At 49.8% G+C, this 25,096-nt stretch overlaps 1 protein-coding gene across 1 annotated transcript in view; it reads right to left on the reverse strand.

The window, feature by feature from the left end:
* Window positions 1-24,119, reverse strand: part of Htra1 (HtrA serine peptidase 1) — a 49,622-nt gene extending 25,503 nt beyond the window's left edge. Inside the window, exon 1 of the mRNA XM_057779575.1 lies at window positions 23,536-24,119. Within this exon, the coding sequence (XP_057635558.1) occupies window positions 23,536-24,007 (472 nt within the window). The 5' untranslated portion in view covers window positions 24,008-24,119. The remainder of the gene's footprint in view (window positions 1-23,535) is intronic.
* Between the last annotated feature and the right edge of the window lie 977 nt (window positions 24,120-25,096).

Raw genomic sequence — 25,096 nt, forward strand, 5'->3', positions numbered from 1 at the left:
TGAGACCAGCTCCCTGGGCAAGGACCAAGTGGAGGTTTAACTCCAGCTGGCCAGCAACCAGAGGGCACGTGGTGTTCTGCAAGCACCAGAAGCACAGCTGTGAGATGCCTGCCTTGAAGGATAACTAACTCGCCTCGCCTTTCTGATGTGCCGTGTTAGGACAGAAGAAGATGTGCCCACGGAAATACGAACATAAATATGGGATCCTTCTTCAGGCTCAAATGGGCAAGTGTCTTGCTGATGCAAAGCAGGGAAAGTGGCTCCAAGGTCTGTCCACCAGAAAAGAAGGACCAGACCGAGGGGCACGAAAGCCTGAGACCCATCCTAAGTCCACACGGTAACTCCCATTCTCTCACCAGTAGAATGGGGCCATTGCCGCTAGGATGAGGTGTGTGTGTGGTTTGCTCCTTAGAGTTCAAACCCCGAATGGAACACTCAGCCTGACAGGGGCATCAAGACAAAGAGCAGGTGGCTCTGGGAATGGATACAGGGCTCTCCCACTCAGTAGATGAGGCAGAAGGAGGAGGGGGGGGGATAGACAGTGACAAGCCAGCTGCCGACTTCCACTGCTGTCATTTGGTAGACATCCACATAGAAACTAAATGGAAGCGACTTAACACAGGAGTACCCACAACTGCTCAAAGACGGACAAAGCATCATGCCAAGGAGAAGAGTGGCTTCTGCACCTGCAACCTCAGAGCATCTTTACATGTAAAGCAGCATGGTTAGGGGCCCGTATCTCTCTCATTTAACTGAAGGGAGCTGCTGCTGCTGCTGCTGCTGCTGCCGCCGCCGCCGCTTCTGCTGCTGCCGCTGCCGCCTCCTCCTGTCTACAGATACCCTGGTGGCCCTGCTGCTCTGATCTCCACTGCAGTCCTCTGTCCTCCTTGTAAAAATGGTCAGACAGACACACACACCCCCACCCCATAGGTGAAGCCAGGTTGGCTCTACCAGCACCTGCTCTCCCAGGGAATGCAGAGGGGCAGAACACTGCTGCATCTAGACCCCACATGAAGGGAAGAATGCCAAACACTAGCTCTGCCCTCCGTATGATGGCTCTGGGCATCATACCCACTACTATCTGGCCTTGGTCACATCACCAGACTCTACTCCCCTAAGCTTAAGTCCTTTGTCAGAATAAAAAACAAAACAAAAACAAAAAACAAAAACCTTGTGAAGAGCGCAGAGCTCAGTGTTTGCTTCACAGAATAAGAATGTATGACCTCCTGCCCAGGAAGTGTTCGCTGAAGCCACGGAATACAGCTTAAGGAGAGAATGGCTGTTCAGAAGGAGGCTCTGGGCAGTGGTGACATTTCCCATCAGCGAAACAACAGGGACAGAGGAGGGAGGCAGAGGTGCAACCGATTAAAACTTGAGTGGGTCGGGAGCTCAACAGTCTCCGTGGCCAACCCTGCACTGGTCGGAAGGGTAACCTGTGATGATGGCCTGTGTCTGTTTCCCAGTTCACACAGTCACTCCCACAGCTTTGTGGAAGAGGGGCCAGCAGTTGTGTCAGTACCTCATCTCACCCCAACTGCAGCCCAGGTGGGCACTCAACCCCAACGGAGTGGCCCAAGCCACTCACCAGCACACCCTGAGGAGCGTGACCCCATCACACCCTTTCTGTGGAAGTCTGTGGGGCTGAGAGGTTGGCCCTTCCTGATTGTTCCACAGCTATACACAGAGAGCAGAAAGCTGGAACGGGATGCCCTGTTCGTTGTCGTGATGCCATATCCTTGGAGTGGTGGCCCACACACAATGAGGCAAAGGAGGAAAATAAAAGGCACGGTGCTTGGAAAGGAAAACAGAAAAACTGTGTTCATTTGCCATGACACGATGGCCCCTCTAGAAATTTCTTAGAAATATAAAAATAAAATTACCAGGATAAGTGAGTTTCGGTGCCACAGGAAAACCTATCAATATACATAAATAATCACAACAAAGAAACTTTAAAATATCGTAACAACATCAAAAGAATTAAAATACTTGGGAAAATATTTAACAAAGGTTTGTCCAAGAACTGTCCACTGAATGCTCCAAAACAGTGTCAAAGCAAATTAAATAAGACCTAAGTAAACGCAGAGAAAGACTAGATTTGCCGTTTGGAGACTCAGTGTTGCTACGTTTTCGATTCTTCCCAAGGGAACGTACAGATTAAAACACACTACCCACGGAAAAATCTCAGGAGTTTTGGTCAAAACCGATAACCTACCTCGAAAATGTTGTTGACAGTAAAAGCCTGTAATATACATAGCGAGTCTCAGGAAGAAAAAAGCAAATGACTTACAACAGAACCTTGTTCTTAAAAACAAAATCCTAAATAACCAGGATTAGCAAGCGGAAAGATGAATCACAGTGATTTACAGAGATAAATCTTTCCACTTGGCTAATAAATATTTAGTATTACTGATTTTAACACAACAAATGGCCCATTAAGTACAGGCAACAATTTCTGATAGCTTTATGAGCTCATGGCTGCCAGGATTCAATCCCAAGAAAGCAAATGACCCATCTCTCTCTTTTATAAACTACCAGGCACACTACTTCATAAATGTTGAATCCATCATTATGGGGTCTGTGTTAACCGCTTTTTGTTTGTTTCTTTGTGTTTTTGACACAAGGTCTCTCTACATAGCCCTGGTTGTCCTAAAACTCAATTTGTAGACCAGGCTGGCCTCAGACTCCCAGAGATCCGCCTGCCTCTGCCTCTAGAGGGCTGGGATTAAAGGCGTGCGCCACCACTCCTGGCCTTTTTCATTCTTGTTTTTCTTTTAGTTTCCTTTGGGGGAGGTGAAGTTTAGCTACTCTCAACAACATTTTTTCTGTGAGGAAGGAGAGAAACACAGAATTTGGAGAAGTTTCCATACCGATTACAGAATGCTAACTGAAAAGAAGTTCAGACATCTGACCCTCTGCATGGTGGGGGATGGGTTCCAAGATCCTCATCTAATGCTTATGTTCCTTAAGTAAAGGGCATGGTGTTTTTCATGCAACTTACCACACCCTCCCATGTAAATGGGTTCTAGAATATAATCATAGCTAATATGGTGTAGATGTCATGTAAATGGTCGCTATAATACTGTTTAAGGAATTTGCACAAGGTGGACGCCTACACATGGGCAGTACAGATAGAAGCTTCTTCTGTGCATTTAAGAAAACTAAATAAATATACGTGTATATATATATATAGTTTTGCATATAACTATATATAGTATATGTATATAAGAAAACTATATAGACATATTATGTATACACACATAGTGGGGGAGACATATAGATGATAGATGACAGAAGAAAGAGAGGTGACAGACGACGATGACATCACGATAGTAATGTACCTTTGTAGGTAGAAGGCAGGACCAGCACATCACAAGTTTTGAGTTCCATCCTCAGCACTGCCTAAAATAGGATGGTGCAGTCACACGGCCTGTGATCCCAGCTATTCCAGAGGTGGAAGCTGGAGGTTAAGGGCTTCAAGCTCATATGCAACCTCAGCAGCCCTTGGACCACTTGGCTACTTCTCTAAATGAAGAAGGTCAAATAAATTGATGGTAGATGATTGTTAGCCAGAGAGAGCCATGTGTGGTCAGCTGAATCCATGGATGAGAAGTCTGAAGACATACAAACACGATGAGGATGACCTGACATAACACATGATTACGTTTAAGAAAACTGGCTATGGTAAAAATGAAAAAAAAAAATCACAGGCAAACCAGCTTTTTATATTTATTTTTTTTATTTATTTATATCTCTCAAAGCAAGGCATGCACAGTGGGTATGTGTTTTAGATGCATGAAAATGTGTGTTTCTTTTATCTCTCAGGCAGACGCGCCATGCAAAGATAAGAACAGAGTCGGAGAGAACAAAGCCGAGATGAGCTCGGTGCCATGATTCTCAATGTCTGGTCCAAGGCACCCCAGAGCATATGGCAAACCCATGGGATACTCCCCAGCCCTGGTGACAGCCGGTATCCAGTGGACACCTTGTAAACAAGTTCCAGCTTATTCAACTTCAAAACTATGTGTCACCACATGCCTCGGATCACCCCCTTTGTCCACAAGGTGAGTGAGGGTGCAGGCACTCGCTTTGATAAAAGGAACAGACCACAGAAAATTTACTCAACACTGGACATGGTGGGAGGAGTACTCAGTTGACTGTAATCCCAGCAAGGTCAAGGGACACTAGTCTTATCTGGTTTCCTATTGTTGCGATAAATACCACAACCAAAAGCAACTAGAGGAGAAAATGATTTATTCCATCTTATAGTTACAATCCATCGTGCAGGGAAATCAGGGCAGGAAACCAAGGAGGAACCATGGGGAAACACCACTGACTGGCACTAGTTTTCTGACACAGTCCAGGACCCCTTGCCTAGGAATGGTACTGCTCACAGTGGGCTGGGCCTTTCTATATCGATTACCAATCAAGAAAATGCCCCATAGAGCAATTTAATTAGCAATCGCCCAAGTAAGACCCCCTCAGCTAACTCCACGTCGAGTAAGTGGATACCTGAAGAGTCACCAGAAAGGACAAATATCCCATTCATAGGAAAGAGGTGATATGAAATTGTGACTTCTATGCTGTAAGGACACAAATAATTCGTTTGGACTGCTCGACAAATGGAACTCTTGGGTATTCTTTCAGCCTGGGAATGCCATGAAAGATTTACTGTGACACAGCTGTCTTCTAGGAAGAAGGAGAGGGACACACGGTTCAGATACGTGGAGACTGTCATAAGCCAGGAAAGTTTGGGAACCTCCAGTACCACTGAATCCCTACACCCGGTGTGGATGATGCAGAGCAGAGGCGACATAAGACGAAAGTCTCCCAAAAAGGGCCCCGTGTACAAGGGGCTTTAGTGAGCCCCCAAGGCCAGGGCTGTGGCAAAGCGTTAACATGCGGGAGACTTGTCGAGATAAAACAGTTAATCAGCTGCAGTTGCTTGAGTTTTGTGGGTTGGACATGAAGGGTCCCCCTCGAGGCTCATCGTGTGTTGGAGGCTTGTTCCCTAACTGGTGGTGGATCCAATCACTGAACGACTTTGACTTCACCGATGGACTAACCCACTGATGAAGTCATCACACGGTGGCATCATTGGGAGGAAGCAGGAGATGGAAGGAGGTCACTGGACTGTATCTTTAGTTCTCCAGATCTTTCCTTTCCCCCTCCCCCCACCCCAGCCCTCTTCTCAGCCAGCCCGAGAGGGGCAGACTCTTCTGCCACCAGCTCCCGCAAGTGTCTCGCAAGGCCACTGAAACGGAGCCAGGTAGTCGTAAATCTTTCCTCCCTTGGCACTAGGGATGTAACTCAGCCTGCAGACTGCTTGCCTAACGTGAAGGAAGAAGCCCTAGGTTACTGGGTGCAGTAGCTGGTAGCATTCCAGGCATGCAGGAGGACCAGAAAACTCAAAGTCATCCTTGGCTACGGGACTGAGTTCAGCGCCAGCTTGAGATTCCTAAGGTCTTGTCTAAAAAACAAAGCAGAACAGAAACCACTCTCCTCCCTTAAGTTTGTTCATATCAAGTATTTTGTCACGGTGACCAAAAGCCAACAGAGATGTCACAGGCTCTGTCCTTCTGTCATGCGGCAGCTACCCTAGGTGACAGGCTGTACAGAGAGCACGCCCACCCAAAGCCAAGGTCTCTGTTATTGTTATCATCTGCTCGCACTTGCTTAGCCAACAGCGGGGAGCCAGTGCCTTGCAACAGCTCCAAGTGGCTCTTCCTGTGTTTTGGAATCTTCTAAGAATCCTAGGCCCCTCCCTCTCAGTCCCCAAAGCACAGCTCTCCACTCCAGCCCTCCGCACTCACACCCTTTTTGCTCCCGGCCTACAGGAAGGCAGGGTATTCTTTATTCTTCCCTACAACTAGTCAAATCCCACCCAGCCTTCAATTTTGGCAGTAAAATACTAGACAAGACTAGCCAATAAGACTATGTGCTTGAGCACAATGCTAAACACAGATGTTTCCTCTAGTTTCTCCTCAAAGCCTTCAGGGTGACTCTTATGCCTCAATCTATACAGAAGAAGGAAAGTGTGTTTTTGTTCAGAGCCCTGGAACTGGATTAAGTATGTAACTCAATTGAGAAGAGTGTTTGCCTAGTATGCAGGAAGGCATGGGTCCGGTCCCTGGTACCACACATTAATCCAGGCACGACGGAACCACATCTGTAATCCCAGCACTCGGAAGATGAGGGAGGATCAGAAGTCCAAGGTCATCCTTGACTGTCTATCTGTCAAGTTCCAGGCCAGCCTGGGCTACAGGAGAACCCCCATGCCTTCTCCTCATCTCCCCGCAAAAAAGCCTCAGAGTTGGGAGCAACAGAACAGGAGACTGAGCCATGCGCAGAGGCTCCCCGATTGATCTCTGTGTTCTGCATTTGTAGCCTCCCTTCTCAGCCCCAGCTCTTTCAGCCCCTTACAGCCACACCACTGTGGGAACCCAATTCACACTTCTGAATCGGAAGAGTGGGGCCAGGATGCAAGTCCAACAGTCCAACCTTCGCTTCCAGCAAGAACAATTCCACCATCTAATTTCTCTGCCGAGTTGATAAGTCCGGCTAATTTGGAAAACAGAACACAGTGTATTCGAGGGAAAAGAAATGAATCCTCCTTTATTCCCAGGGAACAGCTTGTTCCCCAAATTAAAATCAGTTGCAAGGACAGACTGGTCAAACCCGTGGCATTTTAATGCACTGCCCTACATTCAGCACTGGCTGCATCGTCTGCAGGACCCAGGGCAAAATGAAAATGAAGCTTTTGTTCCAAAGATTAGGAATCTCAAGGCAGGGCCTGCAGAGCGTTAAAACAAGTGGGGCCCCCTTCTGACTATAGCTACGGGGCCCTGTGGGACTAGACAGGTCCATGCCCAAAGAAGTCGGTCTGCCAACATTTCAAGTTCACCTGACTTTTAAAGCCATGCTAGAGTTGCTTAGAGGCTTGGTTCTACTCTGTGGAGTCAAGGAGCCCATGGATCATCTAGGAGCTCACACAGCATCCACCTGCTGTGAGCACTGACCATCTATCTACTGGGGCTCACACAGCATCCACCTGCTGGGAGCACTGACCATCTACTAGGGCTCACACAGCATCCATCTGCTGGGAGCACTGACCATCTTTCTACAGAGGCTCACACAGCATCCATCTGCTGGGAGCACTGACCATCTACTGGGGCTCACACAGCATCCATCTGCTGGGAGACTAGGAACTTTCCTTGTCCATGGTGATCTGCAATGTCAGGACAGTACGCACAGGCAGAGGCAAGCTATATAACCACCGACGGGGGAACCGCCAGGCTGGGGCTCCTCTTCACAGTGACAGAGTTCTGCTGGGTGGCCTCTACGGTCCCAACTAGCTCTCAAATCAATTTCCCTCTAATTTCTTCAACTCCAAATACTAGCACAGGCGGTTATACCTGAATTCACGTCTCAAAGACTGCAAATAAAGAGTGTGGGTTACTGTGGCAGAAGCCAGGTCTCAAGGAAAGGAAAAAATACTCAAAGGTCATGCCAGGGCATGCTCAGTAGGAGACCAAGGAGACGAAAGGGGCTAGACAGGCCCTTGAAGAGAAAACATGCCTTCCTCCCTGGCATTTCAGGTTCAGATTGGCTTCCGTCTGCCATGGAGGCCCGGCCAAGTAATACAAGTCATTTCAAGGCAAGAACCTAAAATGCCTTGCAAGAAGTTAGAGAGGAAGGCCTGTGAGAAAGATGTTCATTCCCACTGGAGGGGCCTTGACCACCTTGATCCCTTGACCACCTGAGACCCAGAAGCTATCATCTAGGAGATTGACTGTTGGGAGCCCTGAAGTCCTACTCATGAGTCTGGAAAAAGAGTCTTCCCCAGGCTCCCGCAGACACAAGTAGGCATTCTCCCCTGGCAAAGCAATTATAAACAACACAGGCAAACACAGCCAGCACCCTGCGGGTGTGGAGGAAACCAGGAGTGATCTTTGGGAAAGGTCCAGTGTGCAAAGGGGTAGGACACACACCTCAGCTGTCACCAGCACCTTCCCACAGTCAACAGTCACCATGTGAGGTCCAGCTTCTGGGGCCGCAACCTTCAAATGCCAGCAGATCTAAAATACAGACGATCCCCCTGCTGAGAACCTATAGCCAAGTGGGTACACATTGCGCACATCCTCTTCTTCATCCTTAGGCTGTCTCAGAGCCACGTGTTGTCTTTGATATTTGGGTCAGTCTGAAGCATGACCTAAAGACGAGTAACTACAAAAAGCTTGCTAGCTACCAAGTCAATGTAGCCCATCTGCAAGGGCTCCCACCCACCCTACTCACTGGGCAGCATCTGCGCAGGAGTTCACAGAACAGGGCAGCTGGGGGCTGGAGTGCAGCTTCAGCCAAGCCCCCAGCACTCCGAGCTCAAGCCAAAGCCCTCATACATGCACTACCCGCTCACTCTCCCTCCCCGCTCTCTCCGTTAGTCTGAACACGCACGTGCTTACATGGCACGGAAGCTAGAGGTGAGACCCGGATGTTATCCCTCAGAACAGCCATCGCCTTGCTATTTGTTTGTTTCTGGAGATGGGGGTCTCTCACTGGGACCTGGGGCTTGCCGATTTTGCTAGGTTGGCTGGCCTATCCTGTCTCTACCTCCCCAATGCTGGGATTACAAGTACGTCACGCCCGCCCTGCCTGGCTGGTACTGAGAGTCAGCTCGGGTCTTTAGTCTTGCCTGGCAAGCACCTTTCTGCTCACACGCTTCACTGCTCCGGGTGGACAGACACTAAATGGGACACAACACAGCAGCAAGAAGGAGCAGCCAGCAGGTCAAGGCAGCTAACATCACTTTCGGAAACAGCTAGTCCCTGGAAGGAAGAAGAAAGCACCTGGAACAACCTTGCATAGCACACTGAGTCCACACCTTGGGACTTTCCTTGTCAGGATGGAAATGCAGGCAGCTGAGACCCAAGGCAGGTATGGGTGGCATGTTGAGACAGGACTAGAACCTGCAGCTGGGGAGGGAGGGGTGTGTGCTGCAAAACCAGGGATGGGAACAGATGGGAAGGAGCAAGCTGTACAGTCATGGAGGGGACAGATGACTTGTCCCCAGGAAAGGCTCCCTTTGTGAGAGTTCTTGCTGAATTTGAGAACGGCCTGAGAGGTCAAGGGCGAAAGCCCAGAGGAGCAGAAGGGGGAGGAGGGCTGGAAAGCCCCAAGGAAAGAGGCAAGGGCCTAAGGGGAACATGCAGGGCTCCGCCTCTGACAGTGAATTTGGACTGCTTTCTCTGAGGATCAGGGATAGCTGTAGGCTGGACCAGTATAAAGTGAGCAGGACATGGGGTTTCCTGTCCTAAGCAGATGTGCCTGGAGGTAAGGGGGAGAAAAGGTATACGCCACCAGCAACCACAGCAAACACGTCCCACCAGGCTCACAAGCCCCATCCTCAGTCTGGATGGCTGGGTTCTGCATGTCCCACTCCGTTAAATTCCAATGTCAGCAGCAGCCAGCATGGCTCCAGTGCTGGGTTCTGAGGTGGAAAGGCCGTGGAAACAGAAGGCCTTGAACATTCCGGGAAACCAGAACCCCTTTTCTGAGCGGTGCTGTGACTGTAAATTCCAGGGTGTTGAGCATGGGATCCAGGCAAGATCAGGGAGGCCTGGGCAGAGAAAGGGGCACAAAGGGCAAGGCTGAGCGGCACAGACAAGCAATGGAGGTCTAAGATTAACCTGAAAACAAACCTCTGTGCCATCATCTGGGTATCGCCTGCAAGCAGAAAAAGGGAACAGTAAAGACTCAGTCCTTGGTGTCCTGAGTGTGAAGCTCATGCAATGAGTATTTTGTCATTTTTCTTCCCCCCCTTTTTTTTGGGGGGGGGCAATAGACACTCAAGGTCTCACTACGTAGTCCAGGATGATTTGTGGCAATGCTCTTGCCTCTCCCTCCCGAATATTAGGGTGGCATCTGTGTGCAGCCATGCCTGGTTCTGATAGTTCTTATGATTAAAAATTGGAGAAAAGGGCTCTAGGGAGGTGGCACCATTGACAGTGTCTACAATGCACAAAGTCTTGGGTTAAATCCCCAGTAGAGGAGAGGGCACACATCTGTAATCCTAGCACTCAGGAGGTGGATGCAGGAGGATCAAAAACTCAAAGTCATCCTTGAATAGATAGAGAATTCACAGACAACCTGGATACAGGAGACCCTGCCAAAATAATAATAATAGTAAATGGACTCTGCCCCTGTCTTTTGCATAAAATTCCAGAGAGTTTCCTGTGACCTCTTTCTTTCCTCCTGGTGAATAAAGAAGGAAGAAGAGGTGGAGCCAGGGAGCCTAGCCTTGATTTCCAGCCCACACTGGCACTTCCAAGCCTTGGCAGCCCCTCTTTCCGGTACAGTCTCCCAGACAGCTCCACGTGGGAAAAGCTTGCCCTATGCCAGACCTCAGGCTGGGGGTGGTACAAGAGACTGCCTGCAGGGGCCGGGGCAAGGCTGCGGTGCCAGGTGTCCAGACACTCACAGCAGGTGAAGAAAAGGGGGCTGGATCACCCAAACAAGTCTGAGGCTGTCTTCCTCAACTGACCACATGAGGACCCAACTGGGGGCACCTGGCCAGCTGGCCTGCAGCCCCTAACTGTTGTGTTGTGACTCACGAGTCGACCTAATTCTGTAGTCTTGGCGGTCCTGGGATAAGGTGCCTTTTACAGAGGCGTGTATCGATGTAGATTGACGTATTCACTGAAAATTTACTTTTCTGTCTCAAGGGCAAGAGAAAAGAAAATGAGAGGAAGCCTACTCGCATGCCCGTGGTGAATGCTTGGGGCTGGTTGTCTTTTTTCGATGGCTCAGAACGCCCAGTGTGTGTCTGTTATTAACTGCAGGGACAAAGCTGACAGCTCAGGCCACACCACCTCCCTCCACTTTCCCCTGATAAGCATCTGGCTCCGGTCCTGACCTTCACAGATTTCTCGTCTGAGCCTTCTTCCTGCTAGATTCCTCTAGTTGTTTTGTCTGAGGCTGCCTGGCTGTGCAGTTGCTGAAACTCCAGCCTCCAGGGCAGGGCTGGAAGGTGGGGCCCAGGGACCGCACCTCTGGAGTCAGAAGAGCTGGGGCTCGAGCCAAGAGATGGGACTTCTCATCTCAGAGAAGTGAGCTGGCCCCTGATGGAACCTAAGAGAAGCACCGATGCCCACTTGCCAATGAGCCGCTGCTCCTGTGGACGAGCCAAACAGCAGGGGGTGCTTATAAACCTGAAACATACACCAGAAGGAAACAATGTCTCAAACAAGACGTGAAAAGGGGAGCCTGGATCCTGAAACAAGGCACGTCTTCTTTCTAGGCCTCAGTTACCTTATCCCTTAGACGAGGGACGAGGTTAGACCATTTCTGACATCCTTTCTATAACTACAAAGAAAGTGTTGTGACTTAATAAATCTGGAACGTACGCTTCCTGATCTTTTCGATGTGGGATTCTCAACCTTATAATTATGGCTTCCTGTGGTTCGGGTACCAGTCTCCTCCCAAAGAACCACCGAATACATTAATACCACCTGAGCAGTTTAAACTTTCAGGCCTGGGATTTACGAGTTCCCCAGCAGGGAGAGATGGCTTCCCTGTAACCACACAACGGGAAGACTTTTTTCAGTCGTGAAATGATAGCACGATGCCAACTGACAGAGGCCAGTCCCAGCGGATCGTGTGATAGGACCCCACTTACAGAAAATATCTTGAAAATGTGACTTCCCAGAGACAGGAAGTAGACTGGTAGCTGGCTCCATCCAGGCCAAGCACGCATGGGGTGACGGCGAAGGACTGCTGTGCTTATTCCAGAGGTGACAAGAACGCTTTGTGTTGTGGGAACTGAACAGAGCCGCTGTCTTTGGGGGAGGCGTGAGAATGAATAGTTGCTGTGTGCTGCCAGCGACACACAGGGAAGGACTAGAGTCATGAGGGCACGTGATGCAATAGGGAGACATACAGATTAGATTAGGAGCCTTGGTATGAGGAAATACTTTACCAAAAAACAACTTTGGGTATAACCATCAATAATTCCCCATTTGTGCGGCAGCTTGGGGTTCAGTCCATCACAGCGGCTGGACTGTCCTGCTGCCGCATAGGCCTTAAGATTTCATCCTGGCCGGGCTGTGGTGGCGCATGCCTTTAATCCCAGCACTTGGGAGGCAGAAGCAGGCGGATCTCTGTGAGTTCGAGACCAGCCTGGTCTACAAGAGCTAGTTCCAGGACAGGCTCCAAAACCACAGAGAAACCCTGTCTCGAAAAAGAAAAAAAAAAAAAAAAAAGATTTCTTCGACTGATGCTTGCTACACAGAACACCCCGAGAGTTCTGGAACTAGGGGCTCTAAGGACATATGAAAACCCTGTATGTGAAGTAAGTCTTTGAAATGTTGTCATTAAAATGAAAATTAATAATGTTCTGTTTTTATAAACTAGGAAACTGAATTTATGGGGCTCACATTACACTCTTTCATGTGTCCAAAACATTTGAATAAACACATTCTCCGATTTTCAAAACAGAAACAGACTGGCCTTAATCCACATCCTGGAAAGAGCTGGCATCTGGAAGGTTCCATGTACTGAGCCCTGAGACGGGCATCTGGGGACTTGCATTCTCTGTCATACCCTGGACTAATGCCCTTGGACCTTTATATACCCTCACTGTCCCAGGCTCCTCCCCCTCAGGTGAGGAACCAGATGACTGACATGACAGTCACAAGTCCTTTCTAGATGGTCCATGATCCCAAGTCACCTACCCCAGGTAAATCCAAATGTCTAACGTGCTCGCTCATTCCACCCCAAACAGGGTTTCCCCTTACAGAAGGTGAACTTGAAGGCACCCGACAGGCAACAGGAAAACCTGCTGACTTGGACAGTATAGCTGGCTTTGAACCAACATCTGCCATTTATCATGAAGGATTTCCTTTGAGGGGATTTTTTATTGACTTTCTTGTGACTTGAGAGGCTGACATTCCAGAGCTGGGCTGGGAAGAGAGCTCAGGCAGTAAAGTGCTTGCTACACAAGCACCGAGGACCTGGGTTCAATTCCCAGAATCCACAAGAAGCCTATACAGAGGCAGGTGCTTGTAATCCCAGCACCGGGAGAATCAAACAAGTGCACTCATGGCAAACTCCAGGCCAATAAGACCCAGGTCTCAAAAAAAAAAAAAAAAAATCAAAAAAACATAGTAGCCAGCTCCTAGGAATGACAGCAGAGGTTAACCCCTGGATTCTGGACCCCCACAAATAGGTGTGCAAACGTGCACCCCCAGGCACATATATTCATACTCTCCCCCAACACGAAAGAAAGAAAGAAAGAAAGAAAGGAAGGAAGGAAGGAAGGAAGGAAGGAAGGAAGGAAGGAAGGAAGGAAGGAAGGAAGGAAGGAAGAAAAATTCCATCACTGGTGAATACTGTAGCAACCCTTTGGGGAAAGAGTTTGACAATAAACACCAGGGCTACAGCACACTGATCCCCTCCTCTCCAGCTACTGTATTTGTTACTGTGTCTCCTGAAAGAATTTGACACAGGAAAACACCCAAGAACATGAAGGGAAGTGTTAACAACCATGGCTCCCTGAGGGGAGGACGGGCCAAGCTTGTGTTCCCTAGTGACAGCAGGAACATTTATCTCTTTCCTCGTGTATTTTGATGATTATGCTTCTGATTTTCAAAGCTGATAGGGTACAGGGGATCAGACGTAGAGATGGATTCCCACGATGGCTAAACAATATGGAGCAAAGACACCCAGTCTGTCCGCCCAGGGGAAAGCAGGCTCCTCCTGAAGAAGCTCAACCCACAGGTTAAGACGCTGAGGCTGCTCAGCCCTGATTCATCTGTGATATTTACGCAGCTTTTCCCCTGAGGCGTGTGCGCTGTAATTAGCATCCAGGGGCCTCAAGATGCTCCAGGGGAGAAGCCAGTTACCACAGTGACAATCTGAAAAGTGAGACTAAGTGAAAACATCCACTATTTCTCGGGCCTCGGGGGAACGCCCCGTGTGGACCCTAGCCTCCTCCAAACACTTAAACCGCTCCAAGGGAAGGGGATCACGAAGATTGGTTCATAGCAGCAGCCGCCACCACCAAGCTCATATATACACAGCAGTAACCGTTCTGACAGAGATGAAGATATTCTTTCTAAAAGGTTTTATTTTTATTTTTAATTATGTGTGTTGTGCATGTGAGGCCAGGAGAGAGTGCTGGATTACCCAGACTGGACTTTTACAGGCAGCTGTGAGCCACCCAGCATAAGGAGAACCCAACTTGGGTCCTCAGCAAGAGTTCACACTACTGAGCCATCTCTCCAGCCCCAGACGGGGAGATAATTCTAAGAGAGTCTTGTGTCCCCACCATTGGCTATCAGACTATTGAAATGATGGAATTTCTCCAGGAATCTCATGCTGGAGGATGGGAAAGGGGGAAACCTGGTGCCAGGCCGAGGAGGAACGTGTCTTCAGGGAAACTTCACACAATTCTGACATGTCAGAGCATCCTTCAAGAGAGACTGGAGTGGAGACAAGGATGGGTCAGTGATGGGTGGGACCACACCGTGACCTGGACTGCTTACATTGTCTGCCTCTGGCCCTCTATTTAAATCTAACCTCATGTCAGAACTCCCACAGATAAACTTAGGAAGGGTCACTGGACTCCTTTGTCTCTCTCCTCCCAAAGCAGCCACATTGAACATCATATTTCTGCTTTCCACTATTAATTGTGACTTTAATTGACCTACTGAGGACACACAGCAGAATGTAGGTCAATAGAGATGCTAGGGCCCAGGCTCTGACCCTAGCAAGTCTGATAACCCAGCTTGTGAGAATCTAGTTTCCTTTAGGTGCCTCAGATTCCCCAGCTACCTTTCAGCCCCAGGTTGCATGCTCTGGGAGACTGGTTTCCCTGCAGTCACCTGGTGGCTTTGGCCAGCCTCTGATATCCCCACATGGCAGTGAAGTCTTGGCCCACAAGAGCCACGGAAACATGAAAACATGGAGGTGGTGGGGCTGGAGTACCGCAGGTCGCCATGGTGGCCATGATGAGCCGCTGTGGTTGGAGCATGTCCCCTGTGCGGTGCTGCTGTGAGGAGGTAGTATGGAGCCTTTAAAAGCCAGGGCAATCGAATGACTGGGGTCCGGCCCTCAGACGGAACTAAGGCAGTTCTCCTGGGTCCCTGGTGAGTTCTTATGAGAGGGTCGTTATGATAGAATAAGCTTGGCATCTCTCTGACTTCCGTGTTGTCTCATGATCTCTCCAGTTCACACTCCCACCATTATGGTGCCACCCACCATGACATCTCTACCAGAGTCAAGCAGAAGCCTGAACCCCCAGGAAAGTGAGCAGAATAACGCTAGTTTCTTTGTAAAGTATTTAGTCTCAGGGATTTCCTGAACCATGGCCAGAAGAGACTCAGTAAGCATGCGCCTTAATTTTCCATCTTTTCAAGTGCCTTGGTCTTGGTGTATTTTTTTTTTTCCTAGCAGGAGAGCTGGAAGAGCCTGGAACAGCTGTCTAGCAGCCCAGATATGGGTCGATCATTTGTACTCAGGATTGGCAATGCCCTTTCACTATCTCATTAGTTTATCTGGCCTCACAAGATCCTGCTGATGTCCTCCAGGCAATATCTTTGTCCTTGTGCAACACGACAGGAAACAGAACACAGAGAGTCCATAACTCATCCAGGGGTGGGGGTGGGGCCCCAGAATAGAGACTGCAGCTAAGAGAGATTCAGCATCCACCCCTTTCAGACCCCACTGGCAGAGGTGCTAAACCAGCATCTAGTTGACCTGAGGAGGACTGCCAATGAACTCCATCTAACTGATATCTGGGAGAAGTATCTGGAAGAGTCCAGCCAACCACAGCTGAACACATGCTCTTCTCGAGCCTGTGCAGAGAGAGCAGTTACCAAGATTGACTGCATTCAAGGCAAGAAAACACACTCTAATGAACTCAAAAGAACAGAAGTCATGAAGCATGTTCTCAGACCACAATGGAAATGAACTAGAAAGTCATAAAAGGGAAGAGGCTGGAAAAGACTCCAAATATTTGAAGATTAACCAGCATGCTTTTAAACAACACTTGAGTCAAGGAAGTTCCCCCAAACAGTTCGATAGTGAAGCGGAGCCAAGTTCAAATCTTAGCTCTCTCCTCCTTCCTGGGTGGCCCTGGATGAATGAAATCTCTTGGAGCCTCTTTTATTTCTTCAGTTAGGTAGCAGGGTTTGATGCTACTTTCTTCCTGGGTGTCCATGAAGGAACAAGATAAGGCCTGTTACACAATTAGTGGTGGTAACTTTTCAGGTCACTGTGGTTTGGTGACATTTCTCCAATTCTGACTCAAGAATATAATCTCCACTTCCAGGCAGCTCACTGTGTGTGTGGAAAAACAATTGTAACTGCCGCATGAGTCCTCCCTCCCCGTATCTGCTGGCCAGCATCTACTGAGACAATTCCAAATGGCAGCACTCTGTGCCCATCTGTTCACACAGAATGAGGACTCCCACTTGAGTACGGGCACCCAGAAAGAACTCATCTCAAGCCACAGTGCTGGATAATCAGATAGCGTCTTGCCCAAAACTGTGTGGAAGGGAATTCTACATCTCATCCACACTGAGACAGACCCAGCTCACCGCACAGGCAGCCTAGCATCTCCTTCTAGCGAGCTTATTGCACAACCAGGGGGGAAGACGTTCCTGAGGTCTGAAACATTGCACAAGGCTCTGACTCATGAAGACATGGGTTATTCAAATTTGGGAATTATCAGAAATTCCAACCACGACAGCCAACCCTCAGAGAATTCAGTGCACAGATGTGACGGTCCCATGGCGAGGGAGCACTCACAGTCAAGCAGTGCCGTACAGGATCATTTATGGAATATGCTAAGTCAACAAATTGTTCTAGCAATTCAAAATAATAGGGCATTTGTAAAACTGTTTGGGTTATTTCTTATTTCCCTCTTTTCTTAAGACATGACAATTTTTTTCCTATGAGGAATTTCCAGAACATAAAAACAAAAGCAGACCAGATTCAAGAAGGACCTGGAGTGTCGATCAAACGTCACGTCCTGCGGGTCACCAGCTCCATGAAGGGCAAATAAGATAATGTGTGTAAAGATAATGTCTTAAGGACTGAGGAAACGCCCAGGTCTGTAAACTGAGGCACAAGCACAAGGTCCCAGTTCCATCTCCTGCATTCATGTGAAAAAGCCAGGCACAATGGCACACCTCTACCATCCTAGCACTGGGGAGGGTCTATGAGGCTCGCTGGCCAGGCAGTCTAGCTGAATCTATGAACTCTAGGTTCAGTGGGAGACTCTGTCTTGAAATACAAGGTGGAGCGTGATTGAGAATGGACCGCTGGTCTCCACATGCACGCACACACGTGCGCGCACATGCACACACACACGTGCGCGCACATGCACACACACACACACTCCCAGGTGTCCCACACATACAGCTCTTAGTTCAAAGGAAGTCACATACTTCTCAGAAGATAATGGTTAGGTAATGAGTAACTGGGACCATCGGAGGGTATGGGAAAGTGGCACTTGACTCCCTCAGCCCCGAGAACCTTTCCAGTCTAGGAAACTCCCATGTCAGCCTCGGGATACATGTTCCCATCACCTCTTCTGTACATCCTTTCTAACCCACCCACTCACCAACCCAAAGGGTCCACGGAACAAAGACATTCTAAACTTTATCTCTGCACTGACTACCTCATTAGAGCTTTGACGATGACGTCAGTGGTTATCTGACAGGACAGAGTTCTAGCTAAAAGGGCAACAGATGATGTTCCACACTTCATGAAATGATGTCCTTCCATGCTAACAGCTCCAAGAGGTCTGGGCAAACAATCTTATTTCCATCAGTGTTTCACTGGTGAGGACACTAGTCACACATCCAAGAAGAGAAGCTCAAAAAGAAGCCTAGCCCACAGTCAGGCATCTCACCTCGATAAGAAAGGCCAGCCAATCTGACCTCTCATTCCATTTATTTATTTATTTGTTTGTTTGTTTATTTATTTATTATGTATACAGTGTTCTGTCTGCATGTATGCCTGCAGGCCAGAAGAGGGCATCAGATCTCATCACAGATGGTTGTGAGTCACCATGTGGTTGCTGGGAACTGAACTCAGGACTTCTGGAAGAGCAGCCAGTGCTCTTAACCTCTGAGCCATCTCTCCAGGCCCTCATTCCCTTATTTTGTATACTTCTGCATACACCGTGGCTGTTCAGTAAATGCACTGAATGAAGTTAGAGTTTCCACCACTGCTTCTGGAAGCTGAATCCTGCACCCTCTAGCACCATACCCATCCTTCTTCGCTGCCACTTCTGTCTGTCTGTCTCTGAAGCATGCTGTCTTGGCTAATGTTCCCCTGTGGTTCCAGACGCCCGTCATTTAACAGGACTGAATCACACCAACTTTCCAGCCATTTCTGAGAGCCTTTAGGGAATATCTACTACCCTCCTCGGTTTCTCTGTTGGAAGCATTTTTTTCTTTCCTTTTCGAATGGCAGAGAAAGTGGAAAAGCAAAAGAAATAGTTCAGTGGGGGATCTCAACCTGAAGGAGCAGGAGGCAGGGCTCAAAGTCACAGAGAAAGAGTAAAGAATGGATTACCAGACTTGCTGGCATTGGCTCTTGGGAGCGGGCATGTACTTCTCGTTGTCTCCCAGAAACATTCATAAGCTGGCAGACAGCTGACATGAAGGCGGCTAAACATAGGGTGGGGGTAACCATTCAGTGCCAACCCTGGCTTTTCCCATCGTAATTTAAGGAAAAACAAGAAGCATCTTTTAGGGCATCCGAGCCTTTGACACAGACACAGGACCACAATCTTCTCACAGATCAGTTTCTTTATAAGACCTGTAGGCCATTCTAGCTAAAAGGGACCTCAGAAGCACGGATCCAGGCCCTTCATGGCTGCAGCCCTGAGAGCCAGAGGAACTGGTACTGGTTAAGGCTGCCCCCACACAGGCCAGAGCCAGGGGTCAGTACTCAGGCTTCCTCAAAGCACTGCAAACCATGACTGCTCCTCACAGCATGTGGGACCAAAGCTATTTGTCCATAAGAAACATAAGCTCATGAAAAGCCTGGTGTCTGAATCCAAGGCATCCCCCATCTCTAAACCAACTCAGAATTCGGCCCGCTGTACTGAGGCATCCGGCCAGCCAGCTCACAGCCTCACCATCCCTGACCAACCATGGTTAAGTTCCAAAGCAATCTATTTATTGCTCCCTGGGATGGGATAAAGTAAACCAAATGCCTGGCTTTTGATCCTGTTAACTTACTCATTTTATCAAGCCTTACTATTTAACACTTTAGCAAACCGTCAGGGCAATAAGGGAAGGCACCAGACCATGAGAAAGCCATACAAAGGCTAGGAAGACAGTTTAAGATGACAGAATCCTTCTCACTCTTCCTACCGACCCTGCCCTAAGATGAAGCCTGGTCCCCACCCTGTATGCATATTCTCTTAAGGAACAAAAGGAACATCCAACCGCCAATAGCAGAAATTAATCTAGTGTACTTGCACTAAACAAAAGGAAACAGCCTCTGGTAATGAACGACTGTCTTTACCCCCACTGTGTTAACTGTGAGCTCCCTCAGGCAGGGACTTGGTGGTATTTTTTGTATCTCCACTGTCCAGCAAGGCCAGGCACTAAAGCTCACAGTGACAATCTTCTCAAGGTTCACAAAAGAGTCAGCTAAATAAAGTCCGTTTTACAAATAGTTTGTGCCGCCAAGAGTTCAACCTCTAGCTGGCCCTCTCCAGCCCTTCTCTGCCCCCACCTGAGGCCTGGAAACCTCTATGCTTGTCCCTTTGGGATGTCTGGGGTAGGGTGGGCTTTCCTGGTGTGTACAGCAGGAGAAATGGATGGACTAGGTTTCTCCTATCTGGGGAGTCTTTTTCCTGGCTCTTTAACAGACATCTGCAGCACCTCACACCATGGTTGGTCTTTTGGAATGTCCCTTTCCTGCCCAAGAACGGTTTAGAGTCAGGAACTCTGGCTTGGAGACTCATCTTTTTACAACCCCTTCTACCCTGTGCTTCTCCTTGGCCAGTAACCGAAGGCAACCTTGCCCTGACTCCTGTGCCCATTGAAGGAGAAATCCATCCCTCATCGTCCAACACCACGGCCATCTGGAGTATTGTTTATTTCAGCTATCAGCTGCTCCTCAGCTGGATCTGGTTTATAATCTCCGTTGCTGTGTCAACAGCACAGAGTGGTGGTTAACAGTGGGCTCCGGATCCACACATGGGCTCAAGGTGCTACTGTGTGATGGGCAGCTGTACCAGGAGAATTACCACACCAGCACTGTGAGGAGGACCAAAGGCTTGGTAAACAGACGCCTGGCGCAGAAGTATGAACCGTATGGCACCTTGTTGCTGGCACGCTATATTGATCAAAACTTTTTTTTTTTTTAGGAGCTGGAGAGATGGCTCAGCGGTTAAGAGCACTGCCTGCTCTTCCAAAGGTCCTGAGTTCAATTCCCGGCAACCACATGGTGGCTCACAACCATCTGTAATGAGGTCTGGTGCCCTCTTCTGGCCTGCAGGCACATACACTGACAGAATATTGTATACATAATAAATAAATAAATATTTAAAAAAAAACAAAAAACTTTTTTTTAATTTGACACAGGGTCTGTTGGCCAAAACTGGCTTCGAACTCTTGCTGGGAACGCAGATGTGAACGAGCACACCCATCATTTATTCTCACTTCCTCTTTGCACTCTCCTGGTCAATAGTAACAAACCCCGGTCCTTTGGATACCTGTCTGCTTCTCAGCCAGACCCCGCAGCCCTGATAATCCATCTCTATTTCCAAAACAAGAGATGGTCTCTGATGTTTTCATTAACCAACTTACAGACAAAAGTTTCTCTTTTTTTGCCAGGCATTGGTGGCACACACCTTTAAACCCAGAACGCAGAAGACAGAGGCAGGGGGAATCTCTGTGAGTACGAGGCCAGCCTGGTCTACAGAGTGAGTTCCAGGACAGGCTCTAAAGCTACACAGAGAAACCCTGTCTCGAAAAACCAAAGCCAAAACCAACAACAACAACAGAAGTTTCATTTGGTGTGATGGCATTTTCTCCATCCAGAGGGCTACTGTGACTCCCCATGCAATGCCTGGGGCTGCTCCTCCCACCACATTCCCACCTGTCTCCTGAGCTGTCTGCCTACATTCTGCCTCAGAACCTCTCTGATCTCAGTGTCTTCTCACGGCGCTTCCCCTCATCTTCTACTCAATGGTACTTCTCCCAAAAGGCCTCTATGTCCACCCAGCTACAACAGGTCACCCACTTCTCTGCCCTTCACACTGGAGCACATTGTCAATTCTCCTTATTCAACTGTGACATCAAGTGAGCTAGCTGCCCTGGGCACCAGCTGCTGAAAGCTGGAGCAAGGTGAGGCTGAAGGAAGGGGGCTGACCCCCAGGGTCTTGGAAGTTACCTCAGGACACAGCCTCAGATGGGAAGTAAGGGCAAAGCAAAGCTACGGTTCCACTGTGTGTGCCAAGCGTCTTCCATCTTTCCGTCCACCCACCCAAGTAACTATCAGTGCCTAAGTACCAGGTAAGCAGACATAGTATGTTAGACACAATACAGAGCAACAAGTGCTTACAAATGTAGGAAGGATGCCTAACCTCCAGCTCTTCTTCCCTGGCTGTCTCCACACAGAGGGGCCACTGGGGCCTGTCTCCCCGCGACAATTCAACCAGCCAAGTATTTGGTCTCTGCTAAGTCCAGGCCTTAGCTGACTCAGCTTCACACAGTGTCAGGAACTCAGGCCCCATCAAGTGGAGCCACAAACAGTAACAGCTGCTTCGTTCTTCATCAAAATGTGCTTTTTGGACATCACCGCCCACACTCAGATTCTTGCAGAAGCGGCCCAGATCCCATGCCCTCTGCAATCCTCCTCTAGGTTAGTGCAAGCTACGACGGCCCTCTTCTGAGAAGTGCCTATCAGAGAACTAGTCAAGAACCTCAGCCTGTGTGACACACCTTCCTCCCCAGGGGATTCTGAACGCCTACTCCGGGTTACTTCTGGACATCTCTACTTGTCTCCGGCAACACCAGTCTATTCTCGGCTTCAAAGAAGAGTCCACTCAGCACTGGCACCGCGCCCACTTCTTCCCAGGGTGAGACGGCCATTCCAGCCCACTGGAAGCCCCTTGCCTCCATCCAGCCTAGGGGGTCAAGCTCTGGCCTGGTCTGAAGGAAGCTGCTGGGTTCAGGTTCCAGCTGAGTGACCTTGGACAAGTTAGTCAACCTCAGTTCCACTTTGTGTAAGGCACTAATAAAGACAGAAGCTGACAGAAGCTGCCTCCTCCAGAGGCTGAGACCGAATAAGCTTGGAAGGGGAACTCACCTGTCACACGGGCTGGGACTCAGTGGGCATCTGTCCTCACCATGCCCGTTAGGAAACCCTCTGGATCAGTCCTCTCTGGAAAAACTTTCCTATCTCTAATGAGGCTGAGTTTCCCGGGGCTGCGGGTCAGCCCTGGGCTCTGGTAGTAAGATTACAAACAATGGTACACCTCTTTCTACACCACGCTAATACCTTCCTGTCCACGTGAGTTAAAATTTGCCAAATCCAAAGTGGTCATATGCACCATATTCCTATAAAGAAAAATCTAGATCAATCCCTCTGTCCTGCGCTTTCCTATCCTCCCACCACATGCCCAGAGGGAGGTGCTAGGTTTGGGCAGGAGCCCTGTAGCCGAAGCCAAGTGCACTACCGAACCCAACTGGCTGGTCCCCACAGGGCTTGAGTGGCCAGTCTGAGCTTACTGTTTTTCCACAGGGTATCTCAGCATTTAACCTTGCATTTCTCTGGAAGGTCCGGCAGGGAGCTGGACACTTTCTCACTCTCCTTCACCCCATCACCAGCTCCCTGCCCCTCCAGATCTTGTTGGTACAGAAAGGTCACACAAGGAGGGGTGGGGGGACATTTTTCCCCCTCCCTAGCGGGCCTCTCCTCTGCCTCGGCAAATTCTGTGGTCCGGTACCCGTTTGAGCTCATTCAAAAGAACCAAAGGATGAGTTATGGAGCTTTTTTATTCATTTCTTTTTTTTGAAAAGTTAACTCAAATCAATGGAAGCAAGAGGGCTGCGGACTGACTTGGGCAGCGCTGTTCCCTCTTTCCACATCTCCAAAGTGAAAGTTTTCACTGAAGAACTACAAGAAAAATACTGTCTGGCTAATTTCAAGAAGAAAGCGGGCAGCAGAAAAAGAGAAGGGAGGGAAAGCGACAGACAGGAGTTCTTGTGGCCCCTAAGGCCATGTGTATTAGTATGCCAAGATCCTGGTACTATGGGGCTCTCCCCAACGGCATGCGGGGTTACCCTGGAGAAGGACTGCGGGACCAAAGTGCGCAAAGCACCTGCTCGGTGTTGCGCGGAACGACCCTATGCTGGGCGCAAAAATTGGAACACAGCCATCCCGAGTGCCGTTTCTCTCCCCCGGAACACCACACAATTCTTTGCTCTCCCTCGCTCCGGACAGGTTGGGTTGGGATGGTGAGGGTGGGGAACCACCCAGGAGTGCAGTGCAGGGTGGGGCGGGTACCTTGGCCGCAGGCGCCGCGCTGCAAGACGATGACTGGAGGCTGGCGAAGCTTCTCAGAGCGGCGGCTGGCGGCGCGCAGCTGGCACAAGTTGGTGTAGGTCTTGGCGTCGCTGCCGCACACCGGCTCGCTGCTGGCACACACGCACAGGCCGGCCTGAGAGCGCCGTCGTACTGTGGCCGAGGCGGGCACCCCGAAGGGCACCACGCACTGCAGCCCCTCGCCGCAGGGACCCTCCTGCAGGCCGCACGCTGCGCCCTCAGTCGCGCCGCACACCTCGCAACAGCCGCACGCGTCCCGGACTCGGCCGCCCTCACAGTCCGTCGGCGGTGGGGCGCAGCGTGTGGGATCGCAGCGCTCCGGGCACACAGTGGTAGCTGAGGCCGAGCGGCCGGTCCCGGACGGCAGCGCCAAGGAGGGCGCCGCCAGCAGCAGCAGCAATAGAGAAAAGAGCGCGGTGCGTGAGGACTGCATGGCGACTCCGACGGCTGTGGACCAGACGAGAGCCGAAGAATCGCGCTGGGGACGGCGTGTCGGGATCTTGGGGACAGCGGGTGTGAGTGCGCGCGACCGTGCGGCCCAGCCCATTGGCCTAGCGGCGGTGACGAGGAGCCAGGGGGACGGGCACGGCTCCCAGGAGGGGGGCCGATCGGGGACCGCCCGCGGGGACGAGGCGGGGCAGCGCGCGACTCCGCCCTCCGTCCAGGCTCAGTTTCCCAATCTAGGCTTCTTTTTCTTCTGAAGTTGACGACCTTAAAACCAAAGTAATACTCAACAGAGAGAAGCCTGCTCATCCCCACGCGATCGCCTGGGAAAGTTCCCGTAGGTTGTCCGGCGCGGAGGGCGATCACATAAACCCCGGCCACAACTGTGCCCAGCATGCGGGTCTGTGGATGTGAATCAATCTGACCCTGCCGTGGAAAGGCAGCGTTGGCAGGACTGGCAGAAACCCAACGCCCAGACCTAGTTTCAAGCAAGAAAAGCGAAAAGCAGAGGCAATTGGCAGCATAAACCCTCCTGACGCTTCTTTTATTTTAAAAGTTGTTTTCGGTGGTGTGCGTGAGGGTATCTGGGACTGGTACCTGGAAGGCTTGCCGGGAGCGTGCAAGAGGCCGCAGGGCTTTGGACGGTTTTTTGTTTTGTTTTGTTTTTCTTTTCACCTTAAGTAGTCAGGGAACGCGTCTTTACCACACAGAAGCGCCCAGCCCGCCCCTGCAGTCCCAACACTTGACAAATCAACCGGGTCCCTATCGTCTTTGAGCTCTCACGTGAGGATTTCAATGACAGTCACTTCTTTGGGACATAGATGTAAGAATCATTTGGAAGAGCAATTGTAAGCCTGGAAGGGGGTCTCTGTGCCTGACACACTTACTGGCCAACACTAAACACTTAAATCTTAGAGAACCAGATAACCAAGCAGTTTGTGCACGTCCCACCTGAGCTGCCTCCCCGCCCCACACACACACCTGGGGGGGTGCTGTTGACCTTGAGGAAAGGAGGAGTCACTGATAAATAAGGCTGATCTCGCTCTAGTCTACTTCTGGGTTGTCCCTTGTGCACAAT

The sequence above is a fragment of the Chionomys nivalis genome, chromosome 8 (genome assembly GCF_950005125.1).
Source record: "Chionomys nivalis chromosome 8, mChiNiv1.1, whole genome shotgun sequence".
Lineage (NCBI taxonomy): Eukaryota > Metazoa > Chordata > Mammalia > Rodentia > Cricetidae > Chionomys > Chionomys nivalis.